General features: G+C 43.5%; 1 protein-coding gene across 1 annotated transcript in view; it reads left to right on the top strand.

Annotated features, from left to right (window-relative positions):
- The window catches only part of TMPRSS3 (transmembrane serine protease 3), a 29310-nt gene extending 3348 nt beyond the window's left edge, over positions 1-25962 (top strand). The window contains exons 4-13 of the mRNA XM_062576867.1: positions 179-295; positions 1848-1971; positions 3027-3152; positions 3914-3957; positions 4565-4730; positions 8539-8708; positions 10572-10667; positions 11942-12084; positions 14726-14903; positions 25886-25962. Of these exons, the coding sequence (XP_062432851.1) occupies positions 179-295; positions 1848-1971; positions 3027-3152; positions 3914-3957; positions 4565-4730; positions 8539-8708; positions 10572-10667; positions 11942-12084; positions 14726-14903; positions 25886-25962 (1241 nt within the window). The remainder of the gene's footprint in view (positions 1-178; positions 296-1847; positions 1972-3026; positions 3153-3913; positions 3958-4564; positions 4731-8538; positions 8709-10571; positions 10668-11941; positions 12085-14725; positions 14904-25885) is intronic.
- Positions 25963-26202: the final 240 nt, after the last annotated feature.

Genomic DNA, 26202 nt, shown 5'->3' with positions numbered 1-26202 from the left:
ATGGATGAGTTTAACAGCACTGTGTAGCAACCCCCACGATGCATTTCAAATATTCCTAGAATACAGGAGTTGTCCTTTTGTTAGCAAGACAGAAATCCAGCCAGATAACAAAACTCAAAAGTGCTAAAATAATACTCAAGTGTGTTTTCATCATGCTATTTTCTTTCGTTCTTTTCAGTCCAATACAACTGCATTGGGAAGTTTCGCTGCCGATCATCCTTTAAGTGCATCCAGAAATCAGCCAGGTGCAATGGTGTCTTCAACTGTAAAGAAGGGGAGGATGAGTACGGATGTGGTAATTTAAATTTGATTATAAATCCCCTTTACTTCCTCCTATAGCATTTGGCATGTTTTCAAGAGATGTATGATATGAAGAGTTTGGGAGGACACAGAGACTGATGGCTTGTCTAAGCTGTGGCTTCAGATAAAGAATTTCTCTGAAATATTGATTTAGAATTAATGAGAAATCAAACTGCTCTTCAGATAAATGAGACGATCACTGTTCAGTGCTGTACAGTAACACTACGTCAATTCTGTATACAGTTATAAAGAGAATCCCCAATATGCTTTTCATGTGAAATATGTGCCTTCATATTGGGGATTCTCTTTATAACTGTTTTGGCATCATAGAATCATTTAAAATAGTCCTTCCCTGTCCTGTTTCATAGTAACTGAGGGTGATGTTTTCAACAGCTGGAGGGGAATGACGTTAATATTTGGAAACAGCAGTGTGCTTGTAATTTTGAATCCTACACCTGTTGGTAAGGAAGCCATAGAGGTTTCAGTCTGTGCAATGTGAGGAATGAGAAGAACCATCAGCTTCTGGCCCCAGCTGACCCTGCACAATGCTTTCAAACTTTGGGGTCCTTTTTGCCGGGAAGCTTCAGGCCCCTGTGGAGCCTGTTGACCATGCAGATGCTTTGTGTCTACCTTAGCAATTCCACAACAACAGCCCATGTGCCCCAGGGCTGGAAACTCCCTGTCCAGCAGCAATTGCATATGCAGCCTCTCTTCTCTTTGGATGTGTGTGGCAAACTGCAGAGAGGTACCCTGTGCTTGCTGTTCCCAGTTCAGCTCAGGCTCTGGTGACTGTGGCACAGGGCGGCAGGGTACAGAAATTGGGACACACGGGATGTGGACCAGACAAAGGACTGCGGATACTGGTGCTGGTCCTGGGCCTCCTGCAGTGTTTCCCCATGGCCCTCTTGGCAAGGATCAGTATGGCTCGTGTAACTGCAGCTCCCTGGTGTGGCTCGGCTCTGCTGTGAGGCCACCAGGTTGAGCTGCCATAGGTGAAGCACTGCCCTGCAGCAGAGGGGATGGGACTGGGAAACTCCACAGCAACCCAGAGATGACTGGGTTTTACAACTACATCCACTTTGCCTGTGCTGTGTGGTTTGGGTGGTGCTGACTACCTTTCACTAAACTCTGAGCTGTCAATTAGCTTGGGCATGGTTGTCCTCAGTGCCAGGCATCTGCAGTTCCAGCTCATTGCAGTCAGCCAGAGTTGTTTAGACCCACTGGACGGCAGACCAGTCTTCTCTGTCTGTGTTAGAGCTAGCATCCCATATCCCTTCCTGTGAGCACAGGAATTTTTTATTCAGGCTGATCTGCCTGAATGATGAAAAGGGACACTGCTAAAGGAAAACCAGTTCCGTCCTTCAGGAAAAAAAGCAACAACAAAAAACATTTTTTTTTCCAAAGGAACTGAGTGTTGAAAAAGGCAAGTAGTAAAAACAGAAATGCGGGTGCTGCAGTGGTGCATTGACACTATTGTGTATATGTTGCATACTCAGTGTCTCTAATTCACAGCTCACTCAGACTTTCTCTTCTTCTGAATCTCAAAGTCAGGTTGAGTGGCAAGAAAGCAGTGCTGCAAGTGTTCACTTCTGGATCCTGGAGAACAGTCTGCTCTGATGACTGGAAAGCAGAATATGGAAATACTACCTGCAAACACTTAGGTTTCTCAAGGTACCAAATGGAAGAAACTCTAACTGTCATGTTGAGCAAACTGAGGTTTTCAGTCTTTCTAATGAAGCCCTGTATTTGCCTGTCATTCAAATGAAAAAGGACTTAACAATTTAGCTTTGTGAAATGTAACACTAAGCAGATTCAGGATGGTTTGAATACTTGTGCCCAGCAAACACCATTTATTACTGCTCTAAATCCTGGATGATGGCTAAATACAATGATACAGTTAAATCTTTCCTATGGGATAAAGGTTCCTGAATCAAGCCTGTCTCTCTAGTGACTTACAACCAGTCAGAGGAGTACGAAGCAACATGTGGTGCATTTTCCATGTCTCTCACTTCCTCAGTGGAAAAACTGTATACATAGTTTGTGTCATTAAATCTATCAGGGAATACTTTGCACTTTTACTAGAGGGGCCCAAGATAAGTCCACCTTTCAATTAGAGACAGAGGTGATGAGGCAGTTCTTACTTGATTGATCTGATTCTTGGAAACGCATCCTCTCTTTCACAAACTGTTATACTGTTGAGAAAGAATCTGAAGTTGTGACTTGCAGAGATTATTTCGTGTGATGGAGTCATTCTGGTTTCTGCACATTATTGTTAGCAATAGAAATTCGGCTGAATAATTTTTTGTTGCCATTAGCATAAAATACAACTAAGTTGTTCAAAGCAAAAGACAAGAATGAATTGAAAATTATTCATCCTTCCTGAAGCAAAACATAACTCTAGAAAAAGGAAATAAAAAGCATGTTAGTGTTTCGGAAGACATGCCAACCAGCTACGATAAAAGTTTTAATACAGTATTAGAATTAAAGTTCACCTTTGCTACGAGTTAAATACCTCTCAGTATGTGTGACTTCTACCCACAATTATGGCAAAAATGCCCACACATTGTAAGAAATCTTTATGGAAGAGGATAGGGTTATTTTATCAAGTGTCAGAATCCAATTATTGTATCTACCACCCTAGCATTTTTATTAGTAGAATCACTGAATTATTTGAAAGGATTCCTGAAATTCTGTATTTGTAAGTTGTGTTTATGGTTTATTTGCAGTTATGTGAGTTCAGGTTATTTACCTGTGACTGCAGTTGAAAAACAATTTCAAAGACATTTTGTGTCCCTCAGCCATTGGTTATCAGCTGATCAAGTGACATCGCTGCACAATGCAACAAACGTAAGGTAAGCTTCAGATTTTTGGTTAAATGGAAGAACACTAATTCTGTCAATTTATACTGACCGAAACAGAGTAATTAATGAAAGAAGAATTATTAATAGTTTGAGATTGTTGCCTAATTTTCTCAGGCATGCAGCACTTTACAAATGGTTTGTGATCTTGCACATCATAACCTGAGGTTCAGTAGCAGTTTTGCTGGAATATGAATTAAGGGCCTGATCCAAGGCCTATTAAAATCAAACAAAAGCTTTAAAATTAGCTATCTGAAAAACTTATTTCTCCCATGATTCCTCTATAGTCAGTGAATAGTCAGTAGGTGCTTATCTTTATTGCCTAGCAGTGTATTTTAGTTTGCAGATCCCTAGCTGTTTCCCAAAGGAAGTACAGAGTTTTTATGTTGAATTTCTTCCTCTTGATGTTTGCTCGTTTTTCTTGCTTACTTTCCACTGAGAAGCAATCCAAAGCTCCAAGGAGCCTACAGATCGCGTAGTGAAAAATCACTAATGACCCCCCCACATCCTTTACAGAAGAGTGAATCACTCTTCAGCAGTGAAACACATGGACTGTAGCCTCCAGATGATATCTGAATTCCCAACTGAAGTATTTCTGTTAAATGTCTGAAGTAGATTGGATGAATACACAACTAATGTGCTTCTCTTAATATATGAGATATATATATTTGCATCTACATAACTGTACAAGAAAGTCACACAAGTGTGAAAAAAAATCCTGCATTGGAACTAATATTGCTGTCTTTTCACCTTAGAGAAGAATGCACCTCTGGCAATGTAATCATCTTGAAATGTCTGGGTAAGCATCAGGAAAAGTGAATGTAAGATCAAAACCTGTCCTTTTTTCATCCACCGCAGGGCAAGAGTTGGGAGAAATTGCATACTCGGGGCATACCATCAGTTTATGATGCCAAGAAAAAATTGCATTTCACATATGAAATTTCGAACAATTTCATGGGATCAGAGTAGACTTAGTGAGCAGATTGTGAGTATCAGGGAATAGGAGTTTTTTTGTGAGAATCACACATAGACGGAAACATTTAAGGATTGAGTTCAGTCAGTGGACTGGTATGGCAACTCAGCTCATTGTCTTCTCGGCAGGAAAAGGGAAATTCTGTCTTGGATATGAACTTTTTATCCCACGGCTCTCCATGTCAACTAGTTTTCAGAAAGAGATGTTAAAAAGAAATCACCAGGAGCTGGGATGCTTCAGCTTGCCTGTGTAGGCCCTGGATTGCTGTTTATTAACCCAAAGCAGTGGGTTTTGCAGCTCTTCTGAGCACAAGGTAGAGACTAGACCTCGAGGACATCTGCCACCACCAAGACTACCCAGCCTTGGCAGGTGTGAGAAGACAGGGTGGGTTTGAGGTGACAAAAACTGGTGCGTAACTTTTGCTTTCTGGCAGTGTGCGGGACGCGGGCCAGCTACGGGCCGCGCATTGTGGGAGGCAACGCATCCTCCCCCCGGCAGTGGCCGTGGCAGGTCAGCCTGCAGTTTCACGGACACCACCTCTGCGGTGGCTCCGTCATCACTCCGCGCTGGATCATCACAGCTGCACACTGCGTGTATGAGTAAGTCCCTACGTTGTCACATTTGGGGAGTCCTACCAACCTCACGTGCAGTGTATCTGTGCAGGTAGGCCATTGAAGAAGTGGGATAAAGCACCATGCTTTCTCCTCAACAGAAAAATGCAGGAGAGACTAGTGCCATCCTTATTTCACTAGCTTGCTCCATAATATTTAAACTGTATTTCTCTGTTCTTGTACCAGTGCAAATCTTCATAAAAAATAGCCTTCCAAAAAAGCTATCCCAGAACAAATGGCCCAGTCTTCACATATTCTGGGGATTCCCAGCTGCCTTAGAAATCACCTTAAAAAACATTGAAGTGACAGGTTTTATACTTCCAGATCAGTGGTTTGGCTTTACTGCATGGGAATTAATCAGGAGGATTTTGTACTTCGCTCTCCTGGTATTCAGGAGGTCCAAAATAATTCAAAAGATCCTTTTCAAGTTTTACAACATCAATCAGTTGTAGTCAGTGAGCTATCCTGTAATTCTCAGTGCCTTTCATGTATTCCACTGCTCCTTTTTAACCTGTATAAAGTATTCTTAGAGTTGTAAATCACAGAATCATAGAATCACAGAATCAGCAAGGTTGGAAGGGACCTCTGGAGATCATCTAGTCCAACCTCCCTGCTCAAGCAGGGTCACCTAGAGCACGTTAGACAGGGTAGCATCCAGGCGGGCTTTGAAGATCTCCAGAGAAGGAGACTCCACAACCTCCATGGGCAGCCTGTTCCAATGCCCCGTCACTCTCACAGTGAAGAAATTCCCCCTCATGGTCAGGCAGAACTTCCTGTACTTCAATTTCTGCCCATTGCCTCTTGTCCTGTCACATGGGGCAACTGAAAAGAGTTTGGCCCTGTCCCCTTGACACCCTCCCTTCAGGTGCTTACACACATTGATAAGATCCCCCCTCAGTCTTCTCTTCCCCAGGCTGAAGAGGCCCAGCTCTCGCAGACGTTCCTCATAGGGCAGGTGCTCCAGCCCTCTGATCATCTTCGTAGCCCTTCACTGGACTCTCTGCAGTAGCTCCATGTCTCTCTTGTCCTGGGCAGCCCAGAACTGGACACAGTACTTGAGATGAGGCCTCCCCAGGGCTGAGGACAGGGGCAGGATCACCTCCCTCCACCTGCTGGCAACACTCTTCCTAATGCATCCCAGGAGACCACTGGCCTTCTTGGCCACAAGGGCACATTTCTGGCTCAGTCAATTTGTCATCGAACAGCACTCCCAGGTCCTTCTCGGCAGAGCTGCTTTCCAGAAGGTCAGCCCCCAGCCTGTACTGGTGCCTAGGGTTATTTCTCCCTAGATGCAGGACTCAGCACTTGACTCTTGTTGAACCTCAGGAGATTCCTCTCCACCGAGCTCTTCAGCCTGTCCAGGTCTCTCTGAATGGCAGCACAGCCCTCAGTTGTGTCAGCCACTCCTCCCAGCTTGGTGTCATCAGCAAACTTGCTGAGGATGCGCTCTGTCCCCTCATCTAGGTCGTTGATGAAAAAGTTGAACAGGATGGGACCCAGTACTGAGCCCTGTGGGACGCCACTAGCCACAGGCCTCCAATTAGACTCCATGCCACTGATGATGATCCTCTGAGCTCTGCCTTTCAACCAGTTCTCAATCCACCTCACTGTCCACTTGCCTAACCCACACCTTCTGAGCTTATCCAGGAGGATGTTATGAGAGACAGGGTCAAAAGCCTTGCTGAAGTCAAGGTACACAACGTCCACTGCTCTCCCCTCATCTACCCAACCAGTCATGCCATCAGAGAAGGCTATCAGATTGGTTAAGCAGGATTTCCCCTTGGTGAATCCATGCTGGCTACTCCTGATCACCTTCTTTTCCTCCATATGTCTGGGGATGACATCCAGAATGAGCTGTTCCATCACCTTTCCAGGGATAGAGGTTAGGCTGACCGGCCTGTAGTTGCCTGGGTCCTCCTTCTTGCCCTTCTTGAAAACTGGAGTGACACTGGCTTTCTTCCAGTCCTCAGGCACCTCTCCAGTTCTCCAGGACCTCTCAAAGATGATGGAGAGCGGCCTGGCAACAACAGCTGCCAGCTCCCTCAGTACCCGTGGGTGCATCCCATCCGGGCCCATGGACTTGTGGATGACAAGCTTGCCCAGAAGATCTCTAATCCTGTCCTCCTCAACCAAAGGAAAGTCTTCCCTTCTACAGACTTTCTCCCTCACGTCCAGGCTCTGGGATTCCTGGGGGCTGCCCTTAGCAGTGAAGATTGAAGCAAAGGTGGCATTCAGTAATTCTGCCTTCCTTGTATCGCTTGTCACCAGGGCCCCCACCCCATTCAATAGCAGGCCCACATTTTCCCTAGTCCTCCTCTTGCTGCTGATGTATTTGAAGAAGCCCTTCCTGTTGTCCTTAATATCCCTTGCCAGACTCAATTCCAACTGGGCCTTAATCTTCCTTGCAACATCTCTACATACTCTGACTGCATTCCTGTAATCCTCCCAAGTAGCCTGTCCCCTCTTCCACATTCTATGTACTTTCTTCTTCTGTCTGAATTTGGCCAAGAGCTCCTTGCTCATCTGTGCATGTCTCCTGCCCCCTTTGCTGCACTTCTTACTCATAGGGATGCACCACTCTTGAGCTTGGAGGAAGTGATGTTTGAATACTAGCCAGCTCTACTGAACCCCGCTTCCCTCTAGGGCCTTAAGCCATGAGACTCCACCAATTAGGTCTTTGAAGAGTCCAAAATCTGCTCTTCTGAAGTCCAGGGTTGCAATCCTGCTTGTTGCCTTACTTCTTTCCTGCAGGATCCTGAACTCCATCATCTCATGGTCACTGCAGCCAAGGCTGCCCCCAACCTTCACATCTCTAACCAGTCCCTCTCTACTGGTTAGGACAAGATCTAGCAGGATACCCTTACTTGTAGGTTCCTAATAATTACTTAGTCTCTTCTCGGTGTAACAATAAAAATGGGCCCCTCTCTAATACTACAAGGTTGCATCTCTTACTCTTAGGAAATCCAAACCACATTCACTGAGGGCATTTAAGGCAGCTAAAATGAAGTTTGTCCGATCAGTTTTAGACACCCACATCATGAGTGTCAGCTTCCAAGTAAATCCTCTAGGATCCTTTCGTAGCCTATGGAGAGAAGAAAGGGAACAGCTGAATCCCACTCCCAGATTCTATTTGGAGCAATATGTTGCCACAAAAATACTTACTTAGGAGCATCTCTCTACTTTAGTAGCTCTATCCCTCACTTGTTCGAAGGTTGATGGGTTGTGATTTATTCAGATTGATTTGATTTGATTTGTTCAAAGAAGTTGATTGTGCGAGGAGCTGGCAACCCCATCCCTGGAGTCCTTTTCTGGGACCTCCGTTAATCTGCGACTAGCAAGCACAGCAGGGCAAACTCAAGAGCAGATGAGTTGCATGCCAGAGGCTGAAGGTGTGGCTGCAAATGAACTGGGGAAAGAAGCAAGTCCTGGAATAAAAGCTGCTCCCATGAAAACACCTTGCCGCAAGTGCCGCTCAATTAATCTAAAAACTGATCTGACACATACCAGACAGTATCAGCTGCTGTGGGGGTGCGTAGGAAAGAAGCTGCTTTTTAAAGGTAGAAGGAGGCAAAGCTCTTAGGCATTTGTAGAAAACTGCACAAACAAAAAGCCAGTAAGCCAGTACATTGCTGACACTTATCATCCTTTCCATTTTTTGAAATCAAATCTAAAACACAGCCAATATTAATACATCAGTAAGCAAGTACAATTGACTGTAGTTACTTGTCTGTAGAGATTCATGTGAAACCCGAGAGTTTTCTTGCAGGTTCATCACACTCTTACCTCTTTATTTCAGCCTGTACCTTCCGAGCTCATGGAGTGTGCAAGTTGGCTTTGTGACTCAGCAAGACACCGAAGTTCACCCACATTCAGTAGAAAAAATTATATACCATCGAAATTATAAACCCAAGACGATGGGAAATGATATCGCACTGATGAAACTGGCAGCACCCCTTGCTCTCAATGGTAATCCTCTGTTAGTTTTCACTTCACTTTGCCTTTCTAGTTAAAAGCAAGAAGTGTCCCTCCCAAGATAGATTAGGCACATTTCTATTAGCTTCCTGGGCCTGCTCCAGGACAGTAGAGTGGATCCCCGCTTCCTCTAGGAGCAAGGAGAGAAGTCCCACCAACTTTAGCAGGGCTCAGCCAGGAGCCCAGGTCAGATGTTCTGTGGGGAGGCTCAGAGCAAGAGCCTCCACACTGCTGCTCAGGCCAGCACCGAGGCTCAGGAGAGCAGCCCTGGTTCCGCTGTTCGGTGGGCGGATAATCTGTGAATCCGTCCTGGTCACCACCTCACTCCATCTCCCCGTGCTGGTGCCTACCTGCCCCTTTGCCCTGCCAATCCAACGGCAGTGCAAGGGTTGGTGATGCCCATAGGAACTTCCAAATAGCAGTTCAAATTCTGGACCAGAAACAAAAATAGAACAGCACAACCTGGTTTTCACTTCAGGCCAGGTCAGAACTATGCTGATGGGGTGAGCTTATCTCTGTGATTGCAAGGCAAGGACTCCCTTTTTGAACTGTGCCAGCCTGTCCCCAGCACCCACTTTCAGCGATGGAGAGAGCGTCCTGGCTGTCCTGGCAGCTGCTGGCCCAGCATGGTGGCAGAAAGCCCCCCCCCCCAATCCTCGATATCAGAAGCTCCTCTGTGCTCATTTTCCAGCCACAGAGGAGGCATAACATGATTATAAGTCTCTGAAAAAATATTTCCAGTTCATTGTGTTGTTGGCTTACTGAAGTCATTTAATAATAGACAAAATAAAGATATGTAGGAGCCACAGAGGGGAAGGTTACCTACGCTGAGCTAGTTTATCTTTATTCTCTCTTAAGTATTTTGTCCTATCTAAAATAAATGCCTTGCCTTGTTTGTTCTTGGAGCTCACAGAGATTTTTATAATGTCCTTGCTGTCCTCATTTCTATGAATATGGGAAGTCCAGCAGTATCCAAAGCTGAAAATCAAGCTAAATTTCAAAGAGAAGTCAAGGCATTAAAATACAATGATTCATTTAAATGAAAACACTCTTATTTTCTCAGCAGGATGCTACCTGCAGCTGACACAGTGGGTGAATTGAAATAATGAATAATAATATTGTATGCATTTAAATTATAGCCTGCCAATACCTCCTAATTACAGCGGGTCCTCTCTGCAAAGGAGGGGCTGGTGCTCTCTGACTCTTCTCAATTGTCAGTTCCTAAATCACTTCCCTTGAAATCTTTTCAGCTTTTTGTTTAAATGAAAATTAAGCTGGAGGGAATTTATTGCATTTTAAATCTCAGCTGTCGCTGTTTTCTTTTGTTGAGGAATAAATTTGGGAGGCTATCGAGAACAGCAACAGCTCTGCACCCGAACCATGCACCCAGTACGCCCTGGGCAGCTGGCGTGTGGCCCAGGGAGACTTGGGGGGATCCATGCTGGGGGCTGGGTGCTTTGGGCTGGGATCACTTCATAAGGGAGAACTGAACCACTCACAATTACTCAGTGATATTCCCACATCTTCCCTCCCTTTGGTGAGAGCCAGGTCATCTTGCTACGTTGCGGTTTGCGCATCGGGAGCGTGAGCATCGCTTACGCTGCACAGACTTCAGCGCCCCGGAGCGTAAAGGCGCTGCATCTCCGAGCTGGGGGGCAGGAGGAGAAGGGCAGCCCAGGTGATTTGTGGCCCTTCCCATGGGGCACAGTGATGTGCGCTCACGGCTCTTCTCACACAAAATTACACAAAACCTGGCAGGGGTCTATGTTCTGCCTGTCAGCTGAGGACCACGAGTATTTCTTGTTTGCGTGTTCTTTAATTTACTGACCAATACCTCTCTCTCTCTTTTTTAACCAGGTCATATAGAGCCAATTTGTCTGCCGAATTTTGGTGAGCAGTTCCCAGAAGGGAAAATGTGTTGGGTGTCAGGATGGGGAGCAACAGTTGAAGGAGGTATTTTAAATGTTTGTTTTAAATCACCACATGAAATCATCTCACACAGAGTGAAAAAAGGATTTGGCTGTAGTACTGTTCAGCATTATTTTTTCTCAAATATCCGGGTGGGACAAAAGAAGATCCAATCCTAAATTTTCTGCTCACTCAGGATGCAAATTCAATCTTCTGCATGTGGCCAAATGAGGCAGAAGTACTGTTCAGATCCCCTACTACACAGGATGGATGGGTACACTCAATAAAAAGGATGAAGATCGCATGTAGACTGCAATGCCATCCAGTTTTGTATTCAGAACTTGGTCAAACTGACCACGTTGTTGGTAACTTCAAGCACAGCAAGAACAGCACAAATGCAAGAAACAAGCAGCCATTATTTCAGAGAGAGCATGCATGTGTTTTCAGTCAGGTTGGATGATAAAGAAAACTGATTTGTGAATAATGTCACAAAGAAAAGTGATTACTTTTTTTTCTTTTTTCTTTTTTCCTCTTTTTTTTTTTTTTTTTTTTTTTTACTGTGACTCACAGGTCACGTTAGTCAATAATACGTACTGAATCACTTTCAGAGAAAGGGGTTCACTGCTCAGGTCATTTTTTTTTTAATACATTCTTTGTTTGTCTCATTTAAAATGTTCCCGTTGTTCAGAAAGCAAGAACAATATTACTTGACCTGGAGATAATAGCAAAAGGTGCTTTGGAAAGTCAAAAGGAAAAAAAAAAAGAAAAAGAAAAAAGAATAAGAAAGCAGGGCTTATTGCATGGTATAAAAAGTCAAGTACAGATAACTGGAAAAAAAGGGTGTGCAAATCCTTCCATTTGTGGAAATTATTTTTTCAGACTCTCTGGAGAATATTTATAAAATAAAGCAAACGTTTAGAGATGATTTGTTGGCTAATACAACAGGGGGTAAATTCAAAACAGATACACTGGTATTAGTACTAGAAGAGAGTGTCCAACTAGCTTTTAAGTTCATTAGAGACATTGATTGTCTAGTTTGAGGTAGAAACACATAATGTACAGCTATATATAATATACTAATCCAAAGCTCAATATAGTTCCTAGCTCTGCATGCTGCAAGTGATGAGATATCCAGTTCCTTACTTGTACACTGCCATTTTAACCATATTTCTTCTACCTTTGTTTGCTAATTCTTCAAATACTAAAACCTTTCTGTTCATCATTAAACATTAGTTTCAAGGAAATTTAAGGACATCAAAAATACATACTTTGATAAGGAATTTTTTTTGTTTATTTGTTTGTTTGTTTTTTTGGTACAGGTGATACATCAGAGACCATGAATTATGCAGGTGTTCCTTTGATTTCTAATTCAATCTGCAATCATAGGGATGTCTATGGTGGAATCATAACTCCTTCAATGCTTTGTGCTGGTTTCCTGAAGGGAGGCGTCGACACCTGCCAGGTATGAAAGTTTCCAAACTACAACTGTGCTCGTAACAGCAGCTGTGGAAAAACATGAGTAATAGGTTATCAGAAGGCACTCCCACATTTTTGTTGGGCAAATATTTGGGTTTTTTTGCTATTTGCTCAATTTAACATAACTATATACCACTAATTGTGCTCATGTTCATACGCTGCAATTCCCTTCTTATATTTCTTCTGTGAACCATATCTGCTACTTATGAAATCAAATGTACTTAAGACAATTTTTAATTTCTTGTATGTGCTATAGCGTGGTACCATCCTCTCTTTGTCGTGGTCACCGGCTAAGTGAAACGTTTGCAATGTGAGCAGCTCGGAAGGCCTGCAAAATGCAGAAAGAACAGAAAAGTGGCTAAAATGTATAGCAAGAAAGACAAGGAAGCATTTAAATCTGGAAAAGCTGGAATGCGACAGGAGGGAGGGAGAAGGGTTTGAGTAGCTCAGAGGATTGGTAATGAACTCTGAGTGAGTGGGATTCATAGTGGTGAAAGATCAGAGCTCCTTAACAGCAGAGGATGGTAATGATCTAAAATCACTGTTGGAATCATGAGAATGTCCACCTTGTGCCAGGTCTTACCTCAAAACACAGGAACGCAGCCTTGTCTAGCAAGGCATGAATGAAGAGCAATGTGGTGGGGAGAAGAAGGGCTACCGTTTCTAGATCTACTCAGTCCCAATTACAAAAGGTACAAGAAAAAATGAAGGCATTAGATGCCTATAATATTGTTCTTCACTGAAGTACCTGTTACCAGAGCAGTAGAGCACAGACCCCAGCCACTTTGCAGAGAGATACCCAGCAGCAGCAAAGCACTGCACCCAGGAGAACATATAGAATCATAGAATTGGTAAGGTTGGAAGGGACCTCTGGAGATCATCTAGTCCAACCTCCCTGCTCAAGCAGGGTCACCTAGAGCACGTTAGACAGGGTTGCATCCAGGCGGGCCTTGAAGATCTCCAGAGAAGGAGACTCCACAACCTCTCTGGGCAGTTCCAGTGCTCCGTCACTCTCCCAGGGAAGAAATTCCCCCTCATGGTCAGGCAGAACTTCCTGTGGTTCAATTTCTGCCCATTGCCTCTTGTCCTGTCACATGGGACAGCTGAAAAGAGTTTGGCCCTGTCCCCTTAACACCCTTCCTTCAGGTACTTATCCACATTGATAAGATAAGGCTAAACAGGCCCAGCTCTCGCAGCTGTTCATAGGCAGATGCTCTAGCCCTCAGATCATCCTCATAGCCTTATGCTGGACTCTCTCCAGTATCTCCATGTCTCTCTTGCACTGGGAAGCCCAGAACTGGACACAGTACTTGAGATAAGGCCTCCCCAGGGCTGAGGAGAGGGGCAGGATCACCTCCCTCCACCTGCTGGCAACACTCTTCCTAATGCACCCCAGGAGACCACTGGCCTTCCTGACCACAAGGGCACACTGCTGGCTCACGGTCAACTTGTCATCGACCAGCACTCCCAGGTCCTTCTCTGCACAGCTGCTCTCCAGAGGGTCAGCCCCGAGCCTGTACTGGTGCCTAGGGTTATTTCTCCCTAGATGCAGGACTTGGCACTTGCCCTTGTTGAACCTCAGGAGGTTCCTCTCCACCGAGCTCTCCAGCCTGGCCAGGTCTCTCTGAATGGCAGCACAGCCCTCAGGTGTGTCAGCCACTCCTCCCAGCTTGGTATCATCAGCAAACTTGCTGAGGAGGCACTTTGTCCCCTCATCCAGGTCGTTGATGAAAAAGTTGAACAGGATGGGACACAGTACTGAGCCCTGGGAAGGGGGGTGCCACTAGCCACACACCTCCAACTAGATTCCATGCCACTGATGATGATCCTCTGAGCTCTGCCTTTCAACCAGTTCTCAATCCACTTCACTGTCCACTTGTCTAACCCACACCTTCTGAGCTTGCCTAGGAGGCTGTTATGGGAGACAGTGTCGAAAGCCTTGCTGAAGTCAAGGTACACAATGTCCACTGCTCACTGTAAAGCACTGAATTGCTTTACATGACAAAAAGAGTCTTACTCCCAAAAGGGAGTGGCTCTTTCCAAATTCCATTTTCTTCCCCCCCCCCCCCCTTTTTTATTGCACTGGCTCTGATGCTAGAACAGTAAGAAAGTGTCCTAATAAGACAAATTGGGAGTTTTCAGTAGTTAAGTGTGAGTCACTTAACTACTCAAGTATCTAGGGAGGGTCAGAGCTGGTGCAAAGCAGTCTGTGATCCTGCAGGCACGTGAGGGAGGGTGGTATGAGCTTCTCATTCTGACACAGCAAATGTTGGATTAGCTCAGCTCAGTAGTCAGAAGGTTTTTGAGAGAAGCAGCTGTGAGATACCATGGCTTGGAGAATGCAGAGGCAATGCCTTGCCTCCAGGACAGGCAACGTTCCCTAGCACCTCAAAGTTGTCTAACTGCAGGTTCAAATTATACTTCTGTTGCACCATACTCCTAAGGGACAAGAAAAATATGACCTAATACATCTCTTTGAAAAGTTGCCAACTTCTGCTGTAACATATGCCTTTCTTAGGACCCAGAAAGGAGAAAAAATGTGAAACTGAATTGCTAGACTGTGCCCTCTCCCCTATTCCCTTCCTTTTCTGGGACACTGACTTTTGTTTTAATTCTTTGTCCTCCAGGGAGATAGTGGGGGACCCCTAGCATGCGAAGATAAGAGTATCTGGAAATTGGTGGGAACCACCAGCTTCGGGGTGGGCTGTGCAGAAGAGAACAAACCTGGAGTCTACAGCCGAACCACCTCGTTCCTGGACTGGATACACGAGCAGATGGAGGTGTGGCTTTGCCCTGTCTCTTCATGTCCGATAACGGCTTTGTGTCACCTGTGCTGCACAGAATTTAGCTCGCATTTGTCACAACTGATTTATGCTGTATGGCAACATGAACTGAGAGTGTGGAGCCCATTTATCCTGTTATCCCCATGGCAGGCTGGAGTGAGGGAAGGTGGCAGGTCTGCATGGCAAAGGCTGGAGGTGGGGTAGTGGCTTGGGATGGGGGTCTTATGGAGGTGCAAGTAGGACTGGGAGTGGGACAGAGAGGAAAAAGGTGTGTGGACATGACTGGGAGGAAGGTCAGCAGTGGTGAACAGGGGGTGGGGAGGTATGAAATGGCTGAGCAAGGAGACTGGGAACAAGGGAAGCGATGCCTGGGGATTTTACCTGGAGCTGTGAGGTTACTGCAAAGCAGCTGAGAAAGTGGAAGCTGAATGGAGAGAAGAGAATTGGGAAAGGGAAAAAACTGGGCTAGCTGGGAGGAAAGGAGCGCAGTGTGACAAAAGCAAGGGGACACTACAGCTGCCTTTGCCAGCTCCCCAAGAATGACCCGCTCCCTGAAGCTTGAGCCCTCAGTTCCCCTCCAGTACCACTGGAGAGCTGATGGGCACAGCTAGCAGAGCCAAGAGAATCATTTTGCTCTAGGTGGTCCTCAGGCAGGGGTCTGTTGCCCAAGGAGAGGCACCTAGAGCCATTTTAGACACCCAAGGGTGCCTGCACGGCTTCCAGTTGTCCTTGCAGATAGCAGGGATCTCCGGCCATCCCTGGGTCATATCTCCCATTGCTGTGGGGGTGTCTCAGGTACACTGCAGTGTCTTGAGTGCTGCCAGACATAATGTGTAGGTGGTTGAATCATGCCTCAGGTGGCTGATTAGTGGGAAAGCTCTCTAGGCCCTACGGACATCACAGACACAATCTCCAGGGCTCAGTTCAGTGGTTCACATGGAAGTAACTGCTAACATTGCAGATGACACCTTAAGGTATCTGAGAGACCTGCTTGGGGCTGGCAGATATGACCCAGGTTCTATGGGAGATCTGGGCCTTCCTGGGCCAGCAGGTCAGGCAAAGTGCCGTAGGGCACCTTAGATGGCACTGGGTAGTGTATGTGCAGGCAACTGAACCTGCCTCCACTGCTCTAGCAGGCTCTTAGACACATAGCTCACAGGTTGACACCTATGTGCAGCTTCTGAAATGTCATTTTCTTAGTATCAAGTCAAAACCACCCTAGGCACCAAAGTGTATGACCCAGCCTACTCTAGCCTCAGTCCTCACGCAAGGCTACAGTGCTGCTATTCCACCACCACCAAGACTAGGGGGCTGCAGGGAGCAATATTGCTTCATCTTCAGCCTTGACGTTGGTGTGCGCAACCACAATATGCTATGCTAATTCTACTGAATTAGCCCCTCCCTTCCTGATTTATGAAATATTTAAGACTTCCTCTTCAAACTGAAGTGTCCATGCCAAGCCTTGAGAGACAAGGAAATGCCAGAAATAAGGTTATATATGCAAATTTAGTTCAGCTCTGATCTGTATTCTGTATGACACATACACTGCCCTCATGACCTGTATTACACACAGGTTTCTATTACCACATGGCTAACCATTACTCAACAAGGCTAAATAAGTCTGAATAACAATCCTAAAGAATGTCAGCTTTATTTCTAATTTTTTTCCGTAAATATCTTTTTCATTGTAATTCCCCCAAGTTCAAATATAGGTTCCTGGAATGGCTGGTATTTTGCGTATACCATTGAAATGCAGACATTTCAAATGCACAAGTCTCCATTATAAATAAATAATCAAGGAGGGGGAAAAGTATGGTTAAATCTTTGTTCAATAGATGCTAACATGTTCTAAGTTTTTGCAGAGACGTCACTGAGGTGTAAATATTAGTTCAACTTATCCTCTTAACCAGGATTTTCAATTCTGGCATTAATGAGCTCCAAAAGAAACCAGCAAGTGCAGTAAAGATAGTGTACCTTTGAAAATAGGCCTGAGGGAATGGCTTATGCCTAACAGGTCTGTATTGTGGTAGAACAGTCCTGACCTGCTTTTAACTGCCATTGCTCACCTCGCGTTGGGGCTTACTTGGTCTTTCCTGAAGTTCCTCTACCTTCTTCAGATTAAATTATCTCTTGTGGTTAAAATTTATTGAAGGAATTAGGAAAGAGATCCATTTAGGTAAAAGCGACACAAATTTAAAAGGTAAGGAATCTGGCCACTGAGTACACACTTAAAGGCTTTCTTTCTGCAAATTAGATTAATAACTGCTCACCTTTCAGCTGAGGGCCATCATCTAATGCCAGGCATGGTCAAGGAGGAGGCAATTGTGTTTTCTGATCTTCTGTCTCCTACAACCATTTTGCTACCTGCTCTCTCTCACAAATCCAAAAAAAAAATTTTTTATTGCTTTCCCCTACTTGGGGAAAAACAGCTGATATTGTTTAACAAGATGTTTCTCCAACACTGCAAGCAGAATGCTGCCTCCATTTTGAATAGCTCTCCCACTTCAGAGGAAGCAAAGAGTTTATAGCATGTAACTGGAGTACCAGAGACCTACATACATCACTGGCTGACAAATGTTATGCTTCAACTATTAAATCTGAATAGGTCTAAAAGGTCCCCACCATAGTGAAAAACCAGCAATGGAACAACTGAGCAGAAACAGAACGAACACCTTCAAAGGCTGCTTAGCTCCCTGTTTCACTCACTTGACCCACACGTAGTCTCCATCACTACTGCTAATATATTCCTCCATCCCCCATAACCGCATATCTGTGTGAATCTTCTGTTCCTGTCTCAGCCCACACAAGGCTGAAAATCAGTGAATTGAGGTGGTGACAGAAGCTGATTGTGTTTGCTCAGGTTCACAATGCATGCAATGGGAATTTGTCCACATCTCTCTTAAAGAGGTGGTGCATTTTTCTGAAGAATGAATGCTGCCAGATAGTAGCACTGGCTTCAGCAGCTTCATGGTTCCTTTAGTAATTGTAGCACAGTGCAAAAAAAAAACAAACAAAAAAAAAAAACAAACAAAAAAAAAAAACAAAAAAAAAAAAACAACCAACCAACCAAAAAAACCAAAACCTCACTCCATTTCAGAATTCAATAGGGAACAACATGATTATTTGAATAGATGCATAATCGTTTTTGATTTCTAGAGAGAAGCGCTCCAAACCTGAAGACAGCCTTGATTCCCTGGACTCTTCTGAAAATCCACATCAAACTCCAGCTGCCCAGAAGGATGTACTACAGTCTTTTGGACACTTGCTCTGAACGTTCTACCTTCAGCAACTACTTTTTGTCATCTCTTTTTGATACTGGTAACTGTACTTAATGAAACTGTTGTGCATTCAGCCTCTTTCAGATAGAAGAAGCCAGTAGGAGTCTGGATGATGAGCATGCATATTTACAGTCAACTACAAATTTCACACAAAGAAAAAGTGCTAACACTGAGAAACCAGAATCCTGACATAATTAAAGTTTTGCAAGTAACATGAGTCAAAGACCACAGGAACTTAAAATCAGGTTATTAGCTACTCTTTTAGTTCTTCTTTTCTAAGGACCAGCCTATAAAAAGACTTGAAAAGTGTTCATATGTAAGGTCCATGCTCTGTTGTGCGGTATCAGCAGCTTTCTTTAAAGCCATAAAGCAAGCAGGAAGCAAGCAGCTGGCAATCTTCTGAGTACATTCAGCTCCTGTTAGGACAAAAAAAAAAAAAAAAAAAAAAAAAATCTGGATTCAGATCTTTATCATGAGGCTGCAAACACAGTCCCTAAAAATCGAATCCTCAAATGTTTTATTGCTGTAAACGGCTCTGGAACAAGCAACGTGTGAGCTTGTAACTTTACTGACAAATTCTGAGATTGCTAAACAACCTTAAAGGGAGCTTTTTTACTGCTTTTCAATAAGCTATAAAGGCTATAAAGCCCAAAACAGTGTTCTATTTATAGTGTACTGCGGAGGGCAATACCTATCAAATGCAGTCAGTACTCCCAAGCTCACGTGTAACAGTTCATGAAGGCTCTCTCACTCAATGACCTTCTCTGTTTTCTCTCCCTTTCTCTGCAGATAGCACAGTATAGACCCTGCACTCTTTGTACCTACTAGCGACAGCAGCGGTGCAGGTGAACTGATGCCAGTGAGGCAAGCAGCTAATGCAGGGGCAAAATATCCGAAGTGCTGCTGTGGTTTCCTGTTTTACAAGCCGTCCTAATGCAACTGCCTCTTGTGGTTAGGTTGCAAAGTGCCTGATCATTTTGCACCTGCTCTTTGTAAAAATCATGGGATCCAAGTAACAATTTTAGAACTGAGTGCTGGGGACTAGGTAGACTGAATAACAGAGAATATTGTCAGAGCTTTTCAATACGAGCCAAAACTGATCTTATCGTCTGATCAAATGCTGCTGGTCTGCTTGAGATCAAGTTTTGGATGCAATTTGTTTGCCTCTAAACCAATATCTGCATCACAGATATCCACCATTGCTGCAAGAAAGCACAGTAGAGATCTGAACTACAGTTTCTCTGCAACAAATTAGCTTAAAATCAAGACAGATCAGCAAACGAGAACAAATTGTCAAACTCAAGCATGTTCTGTGGATATTCACTTTGGTATCAGAGGTGACTGCTCCAATATGTTTCACCATAAATAAGCCTGCAAGTGTAATGGAAATAACATTTCCAAAAATCATACGTTGTTGCAAAGAAGGAATCATGACCATTTGACACAAAAATTATAGTGAAATGGGAATTTCAACTTACCTGAACTGTGACGAAATTAAAACCAAGTATGTCAAACTCTTGTGTAAATAAGAGGTTTTCAGAAGTGTTTTAGTGTAATTGTTTGTTACCCCAGTATTCTCACAGCGTTATTATGATTTACATTTTACTGTTATCAGCAATCAGGAGATGAGGGGACTGCTCTCTAAGCTCACAGAGATGCTACTTTATATCTCTGAAAACATCTTGAAATGTTCTTTTCAACTCCTTTTACTTCCACAGTAAGGCTATAAAATAAATACTCATTGTGGTTTACCTCTATATTGAAAAGGAATCTAATATAGAATTTAGAAAGATTTTTTTTGGACAAGTACAAGAAGGCACATTTACCTCCAAGTCAACGACAGTCAGTGACGATCAGTGGACCTACACCACTCTTCCTGGCCTGCAAAACCAGCCTTTCCCCAGTTTCTGTTATGCCGCTGACGGTGTTATTTTAGGTACAGGCAGAATGCTGTTAAAAGAAGGCAGTCTGTAAAGCTAGATTTTCCTCCTCCTGTTTATACTATTAATGCTTGCAGAGGACTTAAAAATAGATATAACCACAGCACAAGCATATTTCTTTGAATTCACCCAGGTGAATATACAAAGTATTTTAGGACTTTTGCAGTGGGAAGGATTTTGCACAGAGATGGACATGGCATTTTGTTCAAAGACAGGTCAGATTAATGGACTATATATCATTTACACTTAGAAGATTATTTTCTTCTGACAATATAAAAATGATTTATAAATGACCTGCAAATGCCCTGCTTTTGGAGGAGGGTGAGGAGGGAGAAGGGGCCCATGGTGGCCTGGGATGTGGGAGCTGCCTCGTGTCCAGGATGTCCTGGCCAGAGCACGGGCCATTGCGTGGCACCACTGTGGCCACTGTGCTCCAAGATTAGGGCAATGACTATCATCTGATACCTTAGAAACGAGCACTGCTCGATGCCTTAGACTAAAGTAGCACCTACCAGATGCAGCTACCCTCTGTCATATCCTCCCCTATCACCCCCAACCTCGGGCAATGCCTCCAGAAAGGTTAGTAGCCAAAACTCCATTATTTGTAATTGAATTTTTAGTCTCTGCTGGTAGTCAATGCTACAGCTGGAATGAAAGCCTAACTGGCAGACAGCAAAGTAACTTTGTAAGGAGTTGATGTAACTACAGGTTATCAAGCACTTCCTTTCCTCTGGATTTTCTTTTTTCTATTCAATTCATACGATTAGCTGCACAACTTTTGCACATACAGAGGCCTGCCAAATCAAGTAGGGGTGGGGACAGCTCCAGTTTAACTAAGTTTCCTGATTAAGAATTTTGTGGTAAACATCTTGGAAGTACTTAAGATCTTTATACTAGAGGGGTGTACATCCACTACGTTATTAAAGAGGCCGATGAAACAGCTTCTAGCTTATGAACTCAGATCACTAGTTAAAATGGTTGCTTTGACACAGGCTTACACTACAGTCATAGTATCCTTTAGAAATACAACCTGCTTGTATGCGCAGCTTGTGGCACAAACTTACATCCACAACATGTGATAGTCTTCAAAAAGGAATCCAATGTATAACTTCACAACGAACATCCAGCATATGAAAAATATTCCTTTGCCGTCACCTGCTCTGTCGTCAAGAGAAATATTTAAGTCTGAAAACTGAAACAAAGCTGATGATAGGTTTGGATGAACCAGGTGTAATTTTTGTTCAATATGCAGTTTTCTGAGATATGCCTCAGAACTGATAAATATCACAGAGATAATTTCTCCTTTGGCCAGTCTAGGAATTTTCTTTTTCACTTGAGATATTTAAAAAAACAGACATTTTCTTTAAAGATGAAGAGATAAGCACAAAAACAAATGCATGAGTAAGTAAGTTTAGTGTCTGAGAAAGCAAAAGTGTTTTCTGAGACACTGGATGCCTTTCCATACTAACACTTTCTACATCAAGAAGCAGTTGATGCACAGAAAGGAGTGGTAGTTGTAGAGCTCTGCTCCTGAAAGCGTCTCTCTGTCAAGATTCATGTTAAGTCTTGCAAATTGGATACAAATGCACACTAAAAACCAGAAAATCTAGCTGATCCAATTTTTGACAGTCTTCAACATTCAAACAGAAGAGTTCAGAATCTTACAGTCTAAATGTTGCACTGTAAATTTTGGTGTTGTGGTGGAAAACTAGTTTGATGATTAAAAGGTATAACGTTTTTCAATATCTCTGCAAGCATACTACCGTTTTAAGATATGCAGATCTACTTTTTTTTCCTTCAACAAATATCCTCATAAGAAGCAGTATCACATTAACATGCTGCAGAAACCTAAGAGATTACATAAAGAACAATCAGAAATAAGCTTATATCAACTGTTTAACTTCAGGGAAGGTATGAGGAAGTGTTCCTTATCTGAGCTGAAAACATACACTCCATCATTGCCTTCAATCTCTGTTTTTACTGTTTTAGGGGGACTGAGGCTTCTCAGTTTGTTTTGTTGTTATTAACATATGCTTTCTTGCTAGTAGGACTCCTGCCTCAGTACAATGCAACAGGATTGTATCATCAATCTAGACATCAGTTAGCTAGGTAGGATTTTGAACAATTTGCTACCAAAATTGGCATGGAAGAGGTAAAAATGCAGCTTTGTGAATGGCACAGAAAAGTCAAGCTAATTTTTACTGATTAAAAGTGAATTGACTCTGTTCCTGACACACTTTTCTGAAGAGCACTTTGGTAAGTGCCAATCTTAGTGATACAAATGTACACAGCATAAAGGGCAAGAGGAAAAAAATACTGATAACCCATATATTAATGCTGCAGTGCCTTTACGCAATCTAAATGCAGGCACATGACTGGGGCTGCATTAAGAGCCTAGCAAGCAGCTGAAAACTCTCATTTCAGGCCTGTACATTGGACGTCTAGTCTTTGGTTTATGGCATTCCTGGAAGTGTCCCCATTTCCAGGGGGGACACTTAACCTTAACCTTAACAGAGCAAAGCCTCAGAGGGGAAGGGCAGTAAGGGAGTTAAGAAAGAAGGCATAAAGAACAAGAATATCCTGAAACTACGCAGCACAAAATTTGACGGCAAAATAATTTGCACTTAAAAATAAAATCATTAACAAAACTTCCTACAGGTTTCCCTGGAAGACGCCCCCTCAAGCAACAGACCCTTACTTGTTGCTCAGACAGAATAATCAGGATTTACAACATCAGTATCTGTATACTAAAGGATGAATTTCCCTCCCTTCTTTGTGGAGCAGCTCTCACTGCCCTTTTGTTTTGGGTTCCCCTGCCAGTAAGATCCTCAGCAAGGGATCCTCATCCTTTGAGGCAGTGAAACGGCTTGGGCACCCTGCAGCTTGGCCAGGGTGTCCATGCATCCGCAGGGAGATGGGTGCTGGCTATGGCAGAGTGAGTGGGAGCAGAGCATGCTGTGTGCTGCTGCCCCTGTAGCTCACCCCCAAATCTTTTTATCTGGCGGAGAGGAGCTGCCGGATCACAGCTGGTCCACAACCGCTATTTTGCAGCATTTCCTTTGTTTTTAGGGCTTTGCTAATGTTTGTAAGCTAGGTAAACTATGATCAGCACTTTACCTTGAAAACATTTTTTGAAATATGTTTTGCACAGAGGGTCAAGTGGAAGGGAGTTTTAGATCATTTTTATAGAACAAACATGACTACTGTGTATCATTTATTCAGGCACCCACATCCTCAGCATGAATCCAGCTTGCAGAAACAGAGTTAAAATGCTCAAAATAATATTAAGCCCACAGCAGATGGCAGTATAAATTAACATTTTGTCTGTATCTTCCATAAGAATAACAAAAAAAAAAATAGTTTGTGTCTCAACAGCCAGAATGAGAATAAAAATATGGTTAATGAGAACAAACACTTTCATAGCTCTTTCAGGAGAGGTTAAGGTGGACATACAGTGCCCACACCAGAGGTGGGCCATTCCCACACACCCAGGAGCACGGCCAGCACATCTGCAAGCCCTGTAAGCTTTCATTTACGGTGCTGCGTATAGGGGCTCTCCAAACTATGGAGCTGCGGTTTTAAAGTTTTAACAACCTACCTGTCTACTAGCACTGGGCTTGTGATGGTATCACACTTAGAGACATCAGGTCAAAAACCTTGACACATAAACAAACCTTGTCACATAAAAATATTCCAGTATAGGTATCTAGAGCTAGACACTTACAGCCATGTGGAGATACTCCTTAAATAGCTTAGTTTTAAGGAAGTTGATACAAAACATGGAAGCTGATACAAAAACAAAAGTTAAGCATGCCCAGAAACAACTTACTTCATCTCACTATGGACTTTCTTTTCCCTCACAAACATCAAATATTTTGGCACAATTATGTAATTCTGCTTGTAGAAACTGTACATTAACACCTAAATATAACAGAAGCCGTCAAAAGCAAATGGATGCTTACCTTTCCTGCTCACCATCCTAGCTAACACACAACAGGAAGCCAAAATGAACCATTTTGAGTATTTTGATCACAGTGCCCATTTCACACAGTTTAGTGAAAATATAAGTTATCTCCACTTAAACAGTTCGGTTAAGTCTAATTAGTCTAATTACCTTTATCATTAAATATTTACAACTTATACCTCTTTTGAAGTTTCACATTTGTCAAGCCTCTGTTGTAAGGTGCAAGATTGCATTATACATGTGCAAGACTAAAATAGCCTTATTATCAGAGATATTCTCCATATCTAGCTTTTCCGTTGATAAATTAAAATCAATATAGTTCCATTAATCTCTCCACATAGACTGTAATGAGATAGGAGGGAAAGGCTGGCCACCCATTTTAAATTTGATCTTTTTACCTCATCCTCCTACCTACTGCCTAGATACCTACTTATCTCTGTGGCAGCAATAACATGTGGCTCTTTTAGCAGGACTCATGAAATCAGGCTCTGCATTCCTACGCCCACCCATGCCAAAGTAATCCCAGATTTTCTCTGCTTTTTATAGTCCCCCTCTGCAATATCCCTTGATCCTCTCCACCTCTCAGGACCTCTTTCTTGCCTCACAAACCCTTTGCTTTCTCTGCCCCCATAACCCTAATTACCCATCTTCCTCCTAAATTCCTCACCTACCTAAATTCTTCTAGCTGCTCCTCATATCCTCTACCTATATCATCTGTCCTGATGGCCGGGCATGACACAGCACAGGCACTGGCCAAAAAAATAACTGAGTGGCTGATCTGATACTGAAAAAAGTCTGAAACCTTCCTGCCTTTTCTTCAGCCCAGGCAGTAATTAAATTCTCTTTCTTCCTCCCAGCTGCAAATTAGCACAAAACTTGCCAGAACTTAATATTATTGAGACTTCTGTTTCTCTCTCACCTTTATATAAAAGATCTCACAGGTTGAGGATGCACAAGTGTAAAAAAGCCTGGGCCTCTCCACTGCAGCGAGAGGACCTCACGCATGAATCCCAGCATGGTGAGAGGAAAATCAAGGTACTAAGTGCCCCTCATCCCTAGGGCAACCTCAGCACCTTCAACTGAGGTTACTTGAGCCTGGTTTCATGTGCCTGAGGTCACTGAGACTTTTGACACTTCTGGGATGAATAGGAAAAACTAATGCTCCGGAAAGGCAGAGAAATTGAAAAATAAGAGTAAGTAAGCAAATGAACAAAACAAATAGCCTTGGACCAACAGCTTTAAGAGCTTTAGCACTGTGTTTCATTTTCCGTATCCCTCAGTGGCCTCACAGCTTACTTATGTGGTTTACAGACACCCTCAGCCCCAAAGGCTATGCTCAGTGGATGTTGAACTTCACAGAGAAAAATCAAACCCAGGTCAGCTGTTACAGAGATAGGTCACATTTCACTGCCCCTGGCAGCTGTGAGGACCTTCATGGTGAATCCCTGACTTTGGTGGAGGAACTCCTAGTCGTTTGCCCCAGCTACGGCCCCTATCTCTGCCAGCACTCTGAAGAGCAAATTGGAAGCATCCTGGGTTACATGTTGCCAAACTCTCTTTTTCCTAACTGCAGTGAAATGTTAGATGCACTGTATGTGTGCCGTGCTCAGATTGGTGTTTCCTACCTTTCTGAATCTGAGGACCACACAATCATCTTGAACAAAACTAGGGACCATCTTGCACCACGTGTCCCACATGTTTTGCTCCTTTGCTTCCACTACTTTCCTTATTTCATTCACCTGCCTGTATGTAGGGACATGTGCTTACGTTTAGAAAGAACTGTTTTTTCTATCTTTTTTTTTTTCTTTTTTTTCTTTCTCAGGTGTGGTGCAGACCACCTTCTGGTTGCTAACAGACTGGTTCTGTAGGCGCAGAAATGCTGCTCCGGATGATGAGTGAATTCCCCTTCATGCTGTGATAGAATAGTAAGAAAATCTGACTGCTGACTCCTATGGGATTTGACACTGCTCATCCCCTTTAAGACAAACATGTTGGAGAAGACAGTGGCAATTGATGTTCAGAGCAGCCCTTTGAGCTCTCACAGCATCCCTTCCCAAGGCACTAGGGACGTCACTGCAAGTCCTGACATTATGCAGACCTGCATGTCATGGGGATTTGTCACTCACTGGAATTTTATTT

This window comes from Rhea pennata, chromosome 1 (assembly GCF_028389875.1).
Source record: "Rhea pennata isolate bPtePen1 chromosome 1, bPtePen1.pri, whole genome shotgun sequence".
NCBI classification, from domain to species: domain Eukaryota; kingdom Metazoa; phylum Chordata; class Aves; order Rheiformes; family Rheidae; genus Rhea; species Rhea pennata.
This window is presented reverse-complemented; position numbering and strand designations above follow the sequence as displayed.